The sequence below is a fragment of the Stegastes partitus genome, unplaced genomic scaffold, assembly GCF_000690725.1.
Source record: "Stegastes partitus isolate 25-593 unplaced genomic scaffold, Stegastes_partitus-1.0.2 Scaffold653, whole genome shotgun sequence".
Classification (NCBI taxonomy): domain Eukaryota; kingdom Metazoa; phylum Chordata; class Actinopteri; family Pomacentridae; genus Stegastes; species Stegastes partitus.
The window spans coordinates 225,299-244,216 of record NW_007578384.1 but is presented as its reverse complement, the minus strand read 5'-3'; the positions used below and the strand labels follow the sequence as shown (position 1 = coordinate 244,216).

The 18,918-nt window shown below is 39.3% G+C and overlaps 1 protein-coding gene across 4 annotated transcripts in view; it reads right to left on the bottom strand.

Moving 5' to 3' along the window:
* The window catches only part of larp1 (La ribonucleoprotein 1, translational regulator), a 62,197-nt gene that overhangs the window by 31,413 nt on the left and 11,866 nt on the right, over positions 1-18,918 (bottom strand). For all 4 annotated transcript variants that reach the window (XM_008290048.1, XM_008290049.1, XM_008290050.1 and 1 more), the window contains exons 2-3: positions 2,893-2,957; positions 214-279 (exon numbers count right to left, since the gene is read on the bottom strand). In XM_008290048.1, coding sequence (XP_008288270.1) covers positions 214-279; positions 2,893-2,957 — 131 coding nt within the window. The remainder of the gene's footprint in view (positions 1-213; positions 280-2,892; positions 2,958-18,918) is intronic.

The window sequence follows — 18,918 nt, the reverse complement described above, 5'->3', positions numbered from 1 at the left end:
TAAAATCATTGTTCCATCTTTCTGCAGCCAAAAGCTACTCGACCAGCTAACAGAAAGACAAAACTGCAAAAGTCTGCTGTTCAAGAATATGAGAAATAAAATATGCATTATATAAACTGCAGAGGTTCCAGTCCCTAACAGACAGCAGTGTGTCCTCCATGCATCTCCCAGCCTGCAGCTCTACACTCAGCACAAACAAGCAGCAACACCCACCTGCATGTCTTTCGTTGCAATCTCCCCTGGAGTCGGCCAGCTGTTGGTGTCGCCGAAATCTCCAACCTGAGCAAAAAAAGAAAGGAAAAAAAACTGAGATGATGAAGGCGGGAAACTCTCTTCGATGTGGATATTAGAGGGTTTTTTTAAAAAAAAAGAAAAAAGATGTACAGAGTGCGTTAAGGAGCAACATTTATCTACAAATTCAAATGTTCACTTCAAACGTCGACCGTTTCGTCACTGAAAGAAATGAAAAACACGACTTATCTCGCTAATAAATGAATGAGTCTACGTGCCGCATTTGTTGATAACTTTTCATCTGATCTACTTCACACTCGACAGGTGCGATGCTGGGATCTCGAGGAAGTGCAGTGTCGAGTGTGAAGCTGTTCTTAAGAAACATAAAGACAAATATGAAGTAACAGTCGTGACAGTGTTTGGGGCTGAGATGTCCCGTCAACGTCCATTACGCAAGTTGGTGTAACTGACTAATAACGACTGAGTTTGGATAAGCTGTAAATAAGCTTGTTACCGACTGATGTGAGGTTGTTTTGGACACTATCTCTAATAACCATCAGCCGTCACACTATGCTGCCACCGCTGTTTTACAAACAGGCAAATTCTGAACGTGCACCACACGAACAGGCTGAAAAGCAGGGAGACAACTGAGCATGCAAGTTCTTTGGACCCAATATGTCAACTCAGTGTCTCAATCAGCTAATGACAGACCTGCAAACTGTAGAGTTGTGAAAAAGGGGATAACACACAAAACCTAAATGTCATTTGCTAATTGATTCTGATTTAGATTTATATATTAAATTTAATATTTAAAGAATAATAAAGGTGCAGGGCTATTCTGTTGAATGCTTGCTGCTCTGCTGCAGGATTCACAATTGTGACTTTTTTTATTTTTCCATTTACATTTTATTCATTTTCCTTTCATCTCTCCCGACTGCTATTGTTTAAACAACCCTGTGAAAAAGCAATGAGTAGCTACACCTTGAAATTTTATGCCTTGTTGTTTTAACAACTCTTATGGTCTGCTTGATTCAAACAATTAACTTTGTGGACAATAAAAAAGGCAATTTTCTACAAATCATCAATTAGGTAATCTAACTATATTGTGTAGCATCTTTCATACAGGCCACCCAATAATATGTCAGAACAAGTGTAGAACATAATGAATGAAATGAAATTACAAATAAAACTCAATAATCCAAACCAAGCATAAAAATAAAACTTGAAATAGGATTTGAAAACTACATTAAAACTCAAGATCATGCAAATAAACTGCAACAAGACTCCCACATTGTTGTTGTTCTAGTTTACCAGCAGTCAAACACCCACTGCTTTTTATCTTCAGCCATGTGTTCCCTCTAGTTTGTCATTTCTGTCTCCTGCTGCTGCAACACCTCACACATAAAGTTTACGGTCCAGGTGTGGTAGTCGGCCCTGGAATACTACAGCAGAGCCGTCGAAGGTGTGAAGTTGTGAATGAAACGCTTCGAGGAGAGCCCGTCTGCTTTATCAGCCGCCCCATTGGCTGACCAGGAACACGCATTTGCATTCCAGGAAGTGTGATCGGAGGAGGCTGCACACGGCTCGAGGCGTGACAGATAAAAACTGTGACCACACATACCTGAACTGAGCTGTCTAATGAGCATAGTCTGTTTGAACTGGGCCTGTAATTACTGAAATGTTTTCTCAATTTGCAATCAAAGTATTTTGGTGTATTACTGGCAATACATGTGAATATGTACGGGAATAATACACAATTCTTACCCTTTGAAGCGCTTTTTGTTGTCTGATGTTGTCGTGCGTGGTTGTTTTTGTGCTTATTATGTATTTGTTGCATATGTGCAGCTGCATCTGGCATTTTTAGCCAAATTTCCTTCGGGACAATAAAGTTCATCTCATCTCAATAATAATACAAAGAGTGATGCAGTAGATCCAGTACAGCAACTTAGATCGTGGCAGGAAATACTTGAACATTTTAGGAATTACATTTCAGCACTACTCTCTCATTAGGCCAACTAATGGCTCTAAATTTTACATTCACGTTATATCTAAATAATATTTACTACACATAGAAACATCTAACTGTTTTTCTTTTTCTTCTGGGAGCTTCATGGCAAAGTTGACAATTGACTTAATAAACTTAAACACATTAGTGATGAAATGAAATGAAAAATACTTTATTTATCATCACTAATGTGTTTAAGTGATGTGAACTGGAAACAATTCTTAGTATGCACAGATTTGACTGATAGCTAGCAAATATACTGGGGAATTTCAAAATTTGACCTGGAGACACAATCCATGTTTTGTTCATCACAGTCTGCGTATTAAAAACACAGTATTTTACTCTGAGGAGATATTATGAGCTACAATTTCCTTTCAGAACAGGGATGGACTTTTTTTGGCTGATGCACAATTTATAGATTTGTTTTTGCTTTTTTTCTTTCTAGTTGTTGTTTCAGCACCCAACAGCAGCAAATCCAAGAGACCGTTGAAGCTGTTACCATCGTATAACATTACTTTTTCAGTGTAATTTTCTCTGTATGCCTGTTTTATAGAACAACAAATAGGATTCATGTTGGTCCTGTTGCACCTTGTGACTATTAACAAAGCTTAAATGGATTGTTGCTCAATATTTGATGCACAAAGAGATAATATTACCTTTCCGCCACGTCTGGCTTTGGGTGGGTTCCCTGCTTTCACCACCTTGGCCGGGCCGGTCGACTCTGTGGGAACACAAAAGATGTTTCGACATTACATTAATGAACACCAGTTGCATAAAAACCATCGGGCTTCAGCAGCACGTGGAGCTGAAAGCAGGAAAACAACAGATTACATTTTTAAATAATTTGGATTTTGGTGTAAAACACATTGTGAGGGAAACTGAACAGAATGACAAAAAAAATAAATAAATCCCAAGATTACACACAGAAGAGCTTGTTTCATGTCCCAGAGTGAGCTGTTTGTCTCAGTTTAATTAACATTTTCAATACTAGTCTTATCTACCTGCAGCAGGTAGGTTCTCAGTGCATCATCTGACGCTTTGTGGCTGCTTTTCTTTCCCCTTTGCTGAATAAACTGCTGCCATTTACTTCTCAGATAAACTAAAAAACAATACCAACATTTTTCTGTGCTGTCTGCTGTTGCAAGCAAGTGCATCAACAACTGTTTATTTGAACAAAACAAAACACAACAAAACCACTAGAATATGAGTCCAAAATGGGAGAACACTGACTGACTCTGGGGAAAAAAAGGAAACTGATGAAGGAAATATGGACGAATCGCAAACAGCAGAGATCATTCTTTGATCGTAAGAAAGTGATCCGAGAGGTCTGGTGAATGAAAACCATTCAGGAGATGAAGACTCATAAGGAGCAATTTAACGATTACTTAAGTCTTTAAATCACTGGAGAAACAAGTGTAAAAAGACCAGTGAAATTCCCAGAGCCCAGTGACGTCCTCAAGTCATGGTTACATCCATCTAACAGGGGCTCATTCTACAAATGGTTGAAAAGAGCACTTGAGAAGCTAAAAAAAATAGCAAATGTTTCACATATTTCTTGGAAATATGAAAAAAAAGATGTGACATTCAGTAAGTCTGTGGTTGATTAACTTCATGTGATGTGACTGAAAAGTGTATCATTTTAGCAGAAAGGCTGTTTAGAAGAGTTTTTTTCCCTATTTTTTTCTTGTTTATACATACTTCTACCTTGCAGCTAACTTATGTGGCTGTTTCTGGTTCATTTAATTGAATCGACATTAACTTCCACTGCAATGGTTGCTAATTCTCCTCAGCTTTACAAAATTCAACAGTTAAACAGTAATGACAGCAAGGTTTCAAGTCACTCATTGAAAATAAGGAAGAAATGAAGTTAAATCCAACATTAATACAAATGTAATTACAACATATATCAAAAAAAAATACATCATGTCTCAAACAAGCACAGTCAGTTAAAGCTACATTTAACTACATAACAATCCTTAAAACACATGAAAACTCACAAGACATCAGAGAAAAAGATTTGTATATTTACTTCTACGTCTGCTTTAGATACACCGGAATTTGTTAAAACTAAAAACAATCAGTTCTCTCTTACTTTTTGTCAACGTCCTATCTGCAGAAGCTTCACAGAAAACATCATGTTTTAAAAGGCTTGTCTTCTAATACCTTTAAATGCAGCTTTCCTCATTAAAATACAGCGACCAGCTCTAATTATAGTTGCCGGTGAGCATTCAGGCTCACTTCATTGTGTCGGCTTGGATCGTGTCCTAAAGTCGGAGGTCTTTGCTTCTTGCCATCTTTGGCTGTGGATGCAACAGACTCAGTGATACGACGGAGCTAAAGCAGCTCACGGGGAGCAGTTTACACCAAAGAGCAAATCCCAGTAAGCTCCTTAAGGGCGATCACGTCGAGGGACATCACCAGAAACAGAACGAGAGACGAGGCTACAACGGCAACAACAGCAGCAGAGTTCTGGGTTTTTATCACACAAGGTTTCAGAAAAGGTTTTTAGAGTCCAGCAGGAATTTAAAGGCCTAGAAAACAACCATATGACAAAGAAGGTGTCTCTTAAAAACTGAAATCTACATCTATCTTAATTTTCACCTTCTTAATCACAATGCCCACCACAATTTATCACAATCTAAAGTAATGTCTTTAGATGTCCTGTTTCCTCCAACAGAGTCCAAAAAGCACCAAATCTGTAAATTCAAGAAGCTCAATGTTTGCATAAAAAATAACTACAAAGACTGTTCAATTGACAAAATTCTTCTGTCAATCAACTAATAGATTAGCTGAAGCTCAAGACTGACAATGAATCTGGACAATTATCAAGGAAAAGCTCACAAGATTTGCTGCTTTTCTTCCTTTTATTTGAGTCCAAGTCGAATTTTATTGGGTCTGACTGTTGTTCTGGAGCAATCTGAGGACGTCTCGTTGAACTCTGAGAAACTACAACAGCTTTATAGCCCAAATAAATAAATCAAATAACTTTTTTGAATGAATCAGTGATGGAAATAATGATATATTGCAGTCAATCTGTTGGACAAAAAAGCAGGGTTTGTCCTGACTCACAATGGGCCTTTGAGAGGCGACAGCGCACAACAGTGAACAGGATTTGTCCACATAGTTTAGTCAAGAGTCTGTGTTGCTTATTTGGCAGAAGTGTGCATTCTCCTTTTATTTTAGACTATCTGGTAAAGAGAAATGTCTATTAAATATGAGTAAAGGAAAACCCAGAATAATAAAACTTGTTAAAAAATATTAATTTCCATTTTTATTTTCAATTCTTATCATTTTGATACCAATGATTTTTGCTTTGAGGGTGAAACCAAATTTCCCTCTGTGCAAGAGAAAACCCTGGAAGTCCAGTTCAGAAGTCTGAAGCTTGAGCTCAACAAGCTAATGAAGGCAAACGAGCAGAAACAAGAAAGGAAAGCATTTATTGCCAACCACAAAGCGTGTCACACCTTTGTCACCCCTCCTAGTAACACAGATACTTAAATGTGCATGTGTGAGTCACAGGAAATTAATGGTTTAATATCAATTTTATCTGAGCTGAGCTCATCTTTGCATCAAAACAAAGAGTCCACTGTGTGTTAGAACAACATACGCAGCTTTAACGGAGTCTTCATCGACTTCTGAGAGACACTGGGACAAACCATCACCGATAACAAAGGTCAGGTCGGGTAAAAAACATTATCACCGCCGTGCAGAGCTACACTCCTTGGGTTGACAATCACCAAATAAATTCTGTGAAGTCGGAACAAACACCAACTGAAGTTCATTTTGCAACAACATAAGAAGCTAACGCAGAAGTTTGCAGAGAATTAACAGCCCCCCTCTGTACTTCACAGAAAGAATCCTGAACTTCTTATGACCAGGAGCCTTTAATTATTCAGCTCTAAGTGTTAAGGAGTCTGTTGAAAGTGTGCGGGGGCCCCTGAGGGAGATAAGTGCAAACACAGCATCTACAGTCTACTGTGTGTAGGTCTGGAACTACAGTCTTACAGTCCTTCAGGACAAACATTGACCGAGCGGAGGTCACGTTTGCAGAGAGCATGACTGCGCCGAGGTGAGTCAGGCAGAAAGGAGCATTGTACTGGAGCGCGGTGAAATAAGGCTCTGTAGGCAGCAGGTGCAACGACTGGATGGAAATGTGTTCACAATCAAATCAGAACAATCAACAGTCCCCTGAGCAGCAGCAACACAAACAACGGTTCAGGCTTTCTTCATTCTGATCATCCGTCCTCGTTATTTTGGAATCTCAGCCTGATTTTTTTTGTCATTACAAGCAAGAAAGAAATAATATAGTAAATATTTTCCATTCTTTAACTTAAATGCTGTCTGTTTGGTCGTTGTTTTTCCTCAAAGTTGGAAATATAAGCCGATTCTGATGCATTCTGAGCACAGCTGAGGAGCTAAATGTCACAGTAAATGCTCTGCCACCAAATCGCCTTCAATTATTTTAGCTGTAATTACATTTTTATCTGCTGTCTCTGGTTCACCGTGTTGTACAAACTACACACGTGTAAGCCAACAACACCTCAACTTCAGTGAAGAGAATCATAAAAGGATTTCACTGAATCAGCACTTTTACTTGTCAAAACCTGGTGTCTACTTTACCCACAATGCAAGTCCATCGCCAACAGTTTGGTTAGAGATTCTGTGTGTGTCGTGCTTTAGGAAGCTAATTCAGCACTCGCACTGACTCCAGCTGTCGAGTCCAAGCAGAGCTGAGGAGCACAGGTCTGGTAAACTCACTTCTTTTTAACATCAGTCTTTAGCTACGAACACGAACTCTGCAGTTGAGAAAATCCTGACGCTGCAACACTCTGCAAGAACCTGTGAACACCTAAAATCAGCACAGCTCACATCTACATGATTCAGAGTCAGATACATTAAAAAAATCAACTCAAACGCATCATGTGCTGCTTGGTTCAAACACAAAACATACACTGGTCTCATTTGCGAGTTTGTTGACATGCAGGTTACACATGTGTTCAGCAAAATGAGCGAGGAACAAGCTGAGAGACACTGACAAGGAAGAAATGCAACGTCAGCTGTGTGGAAATACTTAACACAGAGGACGATGCTGATTAAAAAACAAGTTCTCTGTCGATTGTTCTCTTGCAATTGTTGCCGCCACGCGAGGCAACACAACTGGTTTGCTTAACCTTTAAATTAGCACCTTAAACATCTGTATGGAACGTGCAAAGTCAGATCTGGATGCAATCTAAAACTAAAAAATGCTGCACCCCACGAAAACAAAAAATTACAAACAGCAGAGCGAAATCGCTGGGGCAATAAGTTTTAACCTTCAAAAAGATGTGATCACAATGAACAAAGAGGGCTTTTAAAACCGGATAAGGTTACTTCAGACACAGTATGTAATATTTTTATTTTACAAGTTGCCATCCTACAGCTGCATAAAAAAACTCAAGGTGCAATTTGAAATCAAGCTGTCACACGTGGGATTTTATGCACTAACAAGGGACTTGTGGTGCAGCTGGACAACAGAGCGCTGCATAAATCTAACTGTCCACTTTATTAATGAGGACTGGAAACTGGAAAGGCGCTGTTCGCAAACCACATTTTTCCTGGATGAATGAACAAGAGACAACATACTGCAGAGAAACTACATGTTCTGCAGGTGTACTTTTCACTTTCCTCTGGTGTCCTTTAGTGACGTATTTCATCTGCATGGCTTCTGAACTTTAAACTGTTTGTTTAGCTTTGAGTCATGAGGTTGAGAGATGGCGCTGCAGTGGTTTAACTCCAGCTTCCTAACATTACAAGTCCTGACCTTTGCTTCACTTTGTTTGCTGGGCTCTGACACACTTCTGTGTCCTCCAGGAACGTAACACCAGATGTTATTTATGAATGTAGGAAGTTTATGCTTCTGCTAAATGAATCAATGAGAAGAACGTCACGACGAGCTGGTACATATCCTGACTTTTAAATGGTTGTGACGTCCTTCAAGGTCAAAATACTTTTGCTCAGCGATATTTAAATAATTCAGTTAGTTTCTGAACAAGGAAAAACAATCAAAACATTTGAATGAAAAACTAAAAGTTCAAAGACAGATAACAACGTTAAATATTTGCAATGCATCCGGTCTACACAGAGATCAGCTTTTAGGGGTTTAACCAAAGCCAGGAGAAGGACTTTAAAAAGTGCACATTCGCTATTGTTATCAACAAATTATATGCAGATTTAGCAAATGATTAAGTCACCTGTCAAATCCCAGTTAAACATGATTCATGAAATCAGTTTGCAATTTACTGTAAATGAGGCAAAGTCTGTAGATTAACGAGATATTAATACTAACAGTTTATAAAATGATGAGCATCAATTGAATTAATGGAATTTATTTTGCTTTTAAGTCAACTTTTGTCCTGCTAACTTCCACAGAAGTAGTCTTGGTGGCTCATGGACCATTTTTCTTCTTTAATTTCATCCCTTCACAAAGAGGCCATGTAAAAAAAATAAATCAACGTTTATTTTGTGCAGCTTAACTTCATTTTGCTGTTTACTAAAAGCTTCTTAGAACCTGGTGCAGTGGATAACTTCTCAGCAGGCTGAACGTTGCTTCAACAGTCTGCTACTTATTCTAATCATGTCTGACAGTGTCACGTGAAGCTGCCATTCAGCCAAAAATCACTAATGACGGGTGAAACAAGAGGATTTCTCACACCTAAGTACCTGAGCAATTTGACCCAGAATCAGACTGGCATTTTAAGTCAGAATTTCGTGGTGGTGGTGGTGAACTACATCTGCAGTATAAATGTCTTCCTACTGATCAGTAAGCCTCCAGGTATTAGCAGATATTACTGGCAAGAAGATTTCAAACTCCACTTGTGTATTTCACGTATTAGATTCGGACAGTTATGATGAAAAAGATAAATTTGTTTGCATTTGTCTCTGAGCCTGAGCTCTGCCAAACCCACTAAGTTGTTTGTGTCATTCTAAACACTTTTTCACAGCAGAATTTTCACTTTTTTCTTTGCAGAGAAATCAAATATGTTCATCAAAACTGCTGCAGGTAGTAGCGTTCCTTGTTTTTGTTTTTTTTGGTTCAGCTTTAGTGTACTTTGACCCATGCATGCATGCTCATCGTGACTCCTAATCTAACCAGGGATGGGAAACTGGAGAGTCAAAAACGGAGCAAGCTATTATAGGTCATTAGCTGGGCAGCACACTTTTATTAAAGTCCTCTGTTGGAGAATAAACTTCCCCAGTAAAGACAGTTATGAGGCAGCAGTGAGTGGTGCTAAAAGCCTGACAGACTTGCTAGTTGACAGCAAACTTTATTAGCTTGGATAGCTCTTTACCCCAATAAAATCCTGAGTTGAACTAAACTGTGTATAATCCCAATGATGCGATGCCAGAGGGGCGTAAACTGCAGACTAAACAGCACCAGCACATTCAAAACAGCTTGTTAGCGGTTTGCACACCAGCTACAGCAGCTCACTAACTAGCCTTGGAAGTAATCAAGCAGCTCCTAGAGGCCAGATTTAAACATACAGGACTGAACTTAAACTCAATGACCTTGGCATGGACCCGATAACTTCTCATACATTATATATCTGACCCAAGCTAACCCATATTTCACGTAACGCGCTCTGACGTAGAAACTCTGACCGCAGTTGTAGCTTTGTGCAAAATTAAGTCACCGAATCTGCATGAATTCCTGAAGTATTTATCCGCTCTTATCTGCTTAGTTTGCTGAGTGTTGAACAACAATAGTGTCTGAAACGTCTCCCTGCTGCTTACAGTGCATGACAGAGCATGTTTCACAGGAAAAGACACAGCAGGCAGCAGATGTGCAGTTTGACCATCAGCTCTGTCCAGCAAGGTGTTAAAAGCACCAACTTTCCTTATATCACTGTAGTGATTTCCTCCAAAGGGTTTTCTGAATGCCCATTCACAGGAAGTGGGACAACTACAGAGTCTTTCTGCCTCGTCATCATGACAGAGCACTTCGACGGGTGCGCTAACCAGCAGTCACTGCCAGGAGGAAAATACTGCTTCTGTGAAGTTTACAAATAGATCATTTATAAGCGTTTAAAACTATATTAATTAATAACACTGTTGCTCTTCATTAGTCATGATGTCATGACCCTGGCTCCACCACTTTGGTCCAGAATAAACTTTCATCTTTCAACATCAGTTCTAAATAGTTTTTAAATTAAAAACCTGCAAAACTATCCGTATTCATACATTCCACAGCTCTATGAATAAGTGCTAATTAGAAAATATTAGCATGCAAATGGCCAATTTCTGGCTTCCACATCCCCCTTTGGGGACTGATACAGACTTTAAAAGCCAACGAGCACGTGGCTCCAATCAGACTATAACAGTTACATGATGGTCTGCTACACAGATGCTTACATGACCCTTTATATCAAACAGTGAAAAACACACAGGACTACTGGGATGTTTTTCTCAAAGGGTGGGTGTAATTTTGCATTTTTTTCCAAATATAACAGCTGGTTACAGTTTGGACTCTTGCAACGTTTTAATGTGATTATTCCAGAGGTGTCCAGTCCAGTGGGCAGACATAGTACAGGATTTCTGGAGAATTCAGAACTTTCCACTGTGTTTTTGCACCATCACTCGAAAGTAGGACAGGTTGATATGGCCAAATATATATATATAATTTTTTTTTTTTTATTTTTTTTTTGCAATAACGATATAACTGACGATAGACAAAATACTTAAAAACTGCACAACTTCATTGCTCCAAATTTTAAAAAAGGACAATTTCTTTTCCATTTAGCAAGCAGCTGGTTTTGATGTGCATTAAAGCTATATTGTTCCAAAATTTATAGTGCATAAGTTGTAGATTGCTTGCTGACAATTTGTTTAGTCAAAAGACATTTCAAATGGAAATGGGCTCACAAATCCTGAGCATAACAATGCATAGTATCCACAAAAGTAAAGTAGAGTTGCTTTGCAACATAAAACTTTGCAGCCAGTTTCTTTGGTATCGCCATCAAACAACAGCACTGCGCATGAGCGTTTCACTCAAATTTTATCATATTTTATTTCATATCATCCCCTAACATTACACCAGTATTACCGTGCACGGTATGATATGGCCCAGCCCTATTCGAAAGTCCCTTTCAATACTTCAATTACTACTCCTAATGATGAATCACAAAGGGCTGGACAATAGCCAAGCTCCTCAGATGGTTTGTTTGGAGCAGCATTTATTTTCCTGGAGTATGCACAGTGGGTGAAGTTGTAGTAAAGACAGACAGACTCTCTCTACTTCTAGCCACGGTTGTATTGTTTTCATAGAGGTGCAAAACTAAGTTACAATAGTGAACACAGTAAACATTATACCTGCTAAACACCAGCATGTAAGCATCATCACTGTTAGCATGTTGGCATGTTGGCATTAGCATTAAGCTCAACGTATCACTGTGACCAAGTGTAGTCTCACAGAGCTGCTAGTGGAGCTGCAATCTTCTAATCTTGTTTAAACAGCATTTTACTGGGTTGTAAAAAGCACGATAAGCATGATTACATGCCAAGATGAAAGCTGCTGATCACATTCAGTGAATGAATGAATAGTTCATATAAAAAGAAAAAGCTTTTAAGGTGCCAAAGTCAAACGTAAAACCCAGCTTCTCCTGTATCAGGGTAAGATGTGTTCAAATTGAACTGCAGTACAAAAGGTTTCTGACAATTTACCAAATGCATTGTTGTTGTCTTTAATTTTATACAACTAAACTGACTATAGATCCTTTCAAACGCCTTCAGGCAACTGGGAATGGACCACCAGCGGCCATGTGACCTGCAGTAGAGCTGCAGCGACGAGCAGATTAACCGTCAACTTATCGATTTAATTGTTTGAGTCATTTTTTGATCAAAGACAAAACTAAATTCTCCAATTCCAGCTTCTGAAAATTGAAGATTCTCTGGTGTATTTCCTTCTCTTTGACAGTAAACTGAAAACATGGTCTGTGGACAAACAAGACATTCAAAGATTTGGCATTTTATAGACTAAACAACTGAACCATCAATTTAAAGAAATCAACAGATTAGTCAACAATGGTAATAATTGTAGTTGCAGCTCTGCCACGTATCGAACGTGCTAGTATCTAAAACTGTATCTGACTGGTAATTTAATTTTATAGTCCACCAACTCCTGCAAAAAAAAAAAGGGACAATCAGCTCTTGTTCAATGATAAACAGCAGGTTTGTGGAGCTCTGCCACATTCTCGTGATCAGCTGAGCCGCACACGTCGAATCCTCCATGTATGCATCACTCAGTCACTGACAGGGCTGCTCAGTGTTCAGCGCATATCAGATGGTATCAGATGATAACTTAAGGTCAGAAAAGAGCCTCCAAGGGCCAAGACAACAGCTAAACTATATGCTGCTGCTCCTCGGGCATTCACACGGTCAGTGCATTCAGACAACAAAGATTTATTAACTTCTTGGTGGAGCCTTTATTCAAACTTCTCTACTTATTTATTACTTCGATGCAAGAGTTTTACTACGTTTTAATGGATTTTTAGAGCTGGTAGTATTTGCCACTGTAGACGCTGCAATTGTGTAATTAACGGTATTTAGGGAATCCACTTCCAGATTTGGTTCCTGTGATATAGTTCTTCCTGCTGCCCAAAGAACTCTCTGATGTCTGAGTTCAACTTCCAGTCAGGAAATACTGAGGTGGTGACTGTTCAAACCCAACCCTCCACACTACTACAGCCGTCTCGCTCTGGAGTGTTTACAGAGTTATTTCAAACTGTGTTTCAATCAGTTTTGACTGCTATTAAGATTGGAAATGCAAATGTTCAAGAACAATTTTTGAAATTAAAATTATGAGGCTGAATATTTAAAACTGCAAGACAGAAACTAGAACGATATCGAGAACTATACAAGACGGCAGGCGAGAGAGACATAAACTTCACTGGCTTTTTATTTATAAATAAATATAACCAATATTCTGCAAATTTCAAAAAAGTAATAACTGCCAAATTTACACAATTCATCAGAGCATCAGTACAAACAGAAATAATCATCAAATGATCAATTTTCCAACAGTCCTTTAACTACTCATCACGTGATGTTCCATCTTGTTGATAAACTTTCCTTAACCTTAAAGTAATACTTCAAATAAACTAAACCCTGTTCTAAATGTCTCATTAAAAAAATCACTCATAATAAACCGTTCGCTCTGAACCTTTTCTGTAAAAAACTAAAAATTCTGCGATCTGCCACAGAACCATAACACCAACAGTGATTCAACTGCAAGCAACAGTCACATGGCAAAAATTCAGAGATGTTTTGGCTGAACTGCAGGCTGTGTTTACGCAGAGCAGAGAGGAGACCACTATGGAAGCATATTGAAAATGTAAATAGTCAAATGTGTACATATATTAAATGTCAACATTTTGGTAGCATCTGTAAGCACTTGGAGAAATGTTGTATATGTTGGTTCAGTTTATTTTTCTTTTGCAAAAATAAATAATCAAAGAAATTCAACTTTTTTTCTTTTTGTTATTTTTTATGATTTATGGCATTATAACTTTGTTATAATACAGAAAAGACATGTTTGAGTTTTCTTTACTTCTTCTTTTGCAGTGAAAAATGAACCTGCAATGAGCAAAATTGGAGCAAACTACACCCAGAAGCTGCCTCGGGCTTCAGATGGTTAATCTGGTATCCGTCCTATATGGCCAATCTTCATAGTTCTCAACACAGAAAATGAATTTTCCAATTTTCCCTGCACATCTTTTTTTTCCTTTTTTGTTTTTCGGGGGACTTTCAAGTTTCAGATGGCTATTTGTTCAAAACAGCTACAAGCGTGACAGCACCTTGAGAACAGTGTGACTCGACAGGTAGGAGTGAAGGCTGGCTGTTATCTAAGCGTTATGTGCTCAACTGTACGACAGCTCTGATAACAGCGCTATATTCTCTAAAACTCAAGGACGGGTCAGGTGTAGGTGTGTGTGTGCGGTGCAGAGACGTGGCTCGACGGCACCGAAACATATGGAGGAGAAAGAGTGAGAGAAGGCCTGCAGGGAGGAGGAGAAGGAACAGCAGGAGAATTCTGCTGCATTTGCAATATCAGGGAGATCAGTTACATGAGATCAAGTGCTGCTAATTCATCCCCAGGCTGCAGCCAAAACACAACAAAACGAGTGAGAATCAAGAAAAGGGAACCACAATAATTCATCGACACTGTGTGTATAAAGAAACAAAAACTTACTTCTGTTTAGGCCAACAAAAAATCCGATCAAATAAACATCTTTAACAGGAGTCTTAAACAGCGCATCACAGAGAGACAAATTACATACAGTGCCAAACGCAGCTCTCCGTTTAATGCATCTATAATAAACTTATAACGTCCCCCTACACATGCTGTTTGCTCATTGGTCACCGGTGCACCATCCTTATTCGACCTGTAACTGTATCACTCTGGTGCATAAACAAAAGCTTCACCTGAAACACGATCAGACACACACAGACACAACAACAAAGCAGCACAGACTTATCTCACATTTGTGCAACTTTACCCAACTTCATTTCAGAATTTCAAACTAAATCTGAACAATCAAAGGCAGCTAAGTGGTGAATATCTGTTTGTGGAGTTAATTTGATCATAACTCAATGAGTTGTACAATGTTGTACTGGCTTCACTAAACAATCTTAAATGTCCATATATATATACAGCAGTGTTAAAATGAATGAACACAAGGCCCGTTAACCTACTAAACTTTGACATTTTTGGGAAACCCGTTTGTTTGCATTCTTACAAACAAGTGTTTAGATGAGAAGACAGACAAATTCATCTGTGTGTCCAGTAAGGTGCAAAGGTTGGGATGTGTTTAGTCAAGCTAAGCAGAGCACAAACCAAACAGTAACTGCATCAAAAACAGGAGCAAAACTGTCATATTCATACACATTCAGAATCGCACATAATCGTTGTCTTCACATTTCATTTTATCTCTTCAAGCATACTCACATTAGGAGTTTCTGCTTACAGCTTATTTCCTCCCCTAATTTGCATCTTTGTTTAATTTAAACCACTAAAATTAATACTCCAAGCTAAAGCAAAGTCTGCAAATCCTACTTTGTTAAATAATCAAGAAACCATGTAGGTACAGTGGAAAAAAACATGAAAACAGCAGGCAACCTGTGAATATGACTGTCTAAGTTGGAAAGCTGGTAAGCTGGAACTGAAATGCAAACCAAATGTACACACTCTATTTTTAAAAGGAGGCAAAATCTCCCAAAATACAAGGACAGGACAACTTCCTGAACCAGCTGTGGTCCAGCTGTTGACGGTTAGCTGAAGCTAAATGCTCACCGAGGCTACACATGTTTTCACTGCTGACTGATGAGGATAAAACAGATTTTTATCATTTAACTGCAGATAATAAGAACAAGAATAATGATCATCACCATGAAATGTATTTATGTAGCACCTTCGAAAAGCCAAATCAAAAAGCAACAAGAGCCAGAACATAAGCAACAAGATAACATAATTTAGAAAAAGCACAAAAATGACAAAGCACATATGATTCATCATTCATATTATGTTAAACATTGGGTTTTTTTTTATTTAAAACCTCCACTCCTAAATCATTAACACCAATAACTCCCCAGCTAAAAACAAAGAAACCCAAAACACTGAACTAAAACATGCTCTGAATATACGAGAGCTGAGAAAGTGCAGAGCGAGACAACACTTCAGTGTGGGTTTATCACCACCAGCAGCTCCTTTAGATACAAACAGTCATGTGATCTGTTCGTTGTGACTCTTTTAAAATTGTTATTTGCTCACATGCTGAATGCAGGTTTCATCTCTGCAGCTGGCAGAAATAAACCTTCAATACTGATGTAGAGATGCTGCAGATTGTAGCTGCTAAATAAAGGAAATTCATACAAGATTGTCATTTACGTGAATGTCTAGGAGGAGCTCCAGCTGGTGGAGAAAACACTACATTCATCATTTGACTGCTTTCCCCTAATCATCAGTTTACCCACAGTGCTCTAAAGTGCATCATCACCCTCTTTCTCCCCTTTTTTTCCACTTCTCCTCTCATTTCTCCTCTCACTGCCCTCTCTGTGTTCATTCCTCACAGCACTCAGAGACAGTTGTTGCAGCCTGCTGTGAAGCCAGACAGCCAGAGGCCACCATTAACATTATCCACCAGCAGCCCCCGCCACTTCACATTGTCTCTCCCTCCACAGCGCCGTTGCTTCGAAGGCGCCGCATCGCACCGTTTTTCTCTAATCCTTAACAGATTTGTGCGCATTTAGATTAAAACAGAACAGTAGCTGCAAGTAATTCTAACTTGCATAAACATAACTTTGCACCGCTGCACCCTCAGATATCGTCTTTCACTATTATCACAGCCCCCCCTCACAAACTCAACAGTGCACACAGGTGGAGACCAAAAGACGGATTCCCATGAGTGCTGCAGCATGCATCAACGACAATACCTTGTCCAAAGCCCCACAGGGTATCGCTGGTGAGACCTATAAATAAACTTAGTGCCACGTCGCCTCTGCAGTCTTAGATAAACACAGTCGCAGTGTTGGGAAACCGACCCAGTCCTCAGCCAGATGCTGGGGCTTTTTGTTTTCTAAATCGTGAAGGTTTTCTTTTTTTCCCTTCTCCCACATGTATTCTATCAACATTCTGCGATCATATTCTATTTGAAAGATTTATTTATTTGAGGCACATGTTCTGGGATTTCCACCCAAACTGTGGCACGTTATGAGGGGGAAAGCAGCACCCCGTTTTATTCCGGAGATATCCGACGAAATGTCTTCAGACGCCAGGGTCCAAAAGAAAAATCCCCTTTTTAATGAATGCATTTCAAACTTAAGAAGTGGCTCGGCTGTTCTCGGACTGAAAGAAATGCTGAAAGGGCTTGTTTGAATGTTTGATCTGAGACACAACTCATTTCCCAAAAAGGGACTGAAGACAGGCGATGAAAATGCCCCTCAAAACAGGGAAACTTGCCTACCTGGGGGGCAGAAATACACTGACATTATTATTTTTAAGCACGTCTTAATGAGTGTCAAACTTACGCTCCAGTTTTATTTACTCGCTGCTCGAGTCAGAGTTTCACACGCAGAGCAGAGCAGTGACGACAGAGGAGGGAAGCCTTTGTGCAAGAACCAAATATGGAGGAAACGGCAGCATACGGCAGCGTACACCGGCCGCCACACACACACACACACACACACACACACATGTCGAAAACTCTGCTGCCTGGTGTCACATGACCAGAGCGGTGACATCACTCTCGCAGAGTAAAAAGCTCAGACGAGGGCAGAGGCGTCTCCCAGCAAACACCGAGCCTTGAAGCTTAACTCCAACTAGCGGGCTGAAAATTCCAGGATGAATCCTAAGATCTGCTCAGGGACGCTATTGTGAAAGTTGACTGCAACCCTGTTTGAGCTGCTTCTTGTCCTGCTGAGAGCCAAAACATGACATTTAACCCTCTGAGCAGTTTCTGGGCTTTTTTTTTTATCTCCCGTCATATTTTTACTCACTGTGGGCTCATTATTCACTACAATTAAAAGCCCAGTGGCTCTATGAAAACAGCACAACCATGAATAGAAGGAGAGAGCGATGCTTGGCACAGTTATACGGCCATAACAAGTAAAAGGGGAAACAAAAAAAGCTCAATTTCTTTGCTTAATGATTTCACAAAAACTAAAAAATACCTGGAATCCACATATACAACATTTTCCAAGTGCTATAGGTGTTACAGATAATGGAGAAAAATGGTGACTGTACATACTATAAGTATTTTACTACTTGGATTTCTAACTTGTCTCCTGCCCGCTCTGTGCAAACACTGCAGCTCAGCCAGAACATCCCTGTTTTTTTCTTTTTGCCGTGTGCCACAACTGTGTCAGTCACAGCTTCCTCGTTTAGCCTTTCACATTATCTGATTGGTGCAAACTGTGTACTTTTGACCAATTGTTAGATGAGACATGTAGAACAAAGTGATTTTGATGAGATATCACAATTCTAAGCTTAGATTTGGGTAATTTTTCAAGAAACATCTCCAAAAATCACACGTGATGAGTTCAAGGATCATCAGAAATTAGTAAATCGAACAATTCTCTCTGTTTTTATAGTTTCCAGCTCTGATAAATAGTACAAACTTGGCAATTTTCAACACAACTGTGGATTTTAGGTTTCAGAGAGTTAATAATCTAAAGTTCTGATTTGTGACATTAACTGCTCTCATGGACAAAATTAATTCAATGCTTCAAAAAAATATCCAATTAGCGCACACACTGTTATTGTTCATATTTTTGATAACTAAGACTGAGTTTTTTCTGCATTGGAGCCATTCAGCACAGCGAGGCAAACAACAAAGATGGTGACACTGAAGTGTGCAAACAGGAATGCGGGATTGAAGCTGATCTGCAAACCACAAAAATCTGGCAACAATCAACAAAATGGACAGCGACTTTTAAAAACAGCACTTTTCCCCCCAAAAACACAGCCACACATGTATGAAGCCAAACTGATTTTAGGGCGGAGACAGCGAGGACAGGTCAGCCTGGCTTCCAAACAGAACCACAACAGTGTAGTTAGACGCTTGAATAGCTGTCAGTTGTGCACGTTGTACAGTGTACGGCTACATTGTGTGGGTCAGATTGTGACTTCAACCAAAAAGTGTGCTGTAGTGGAA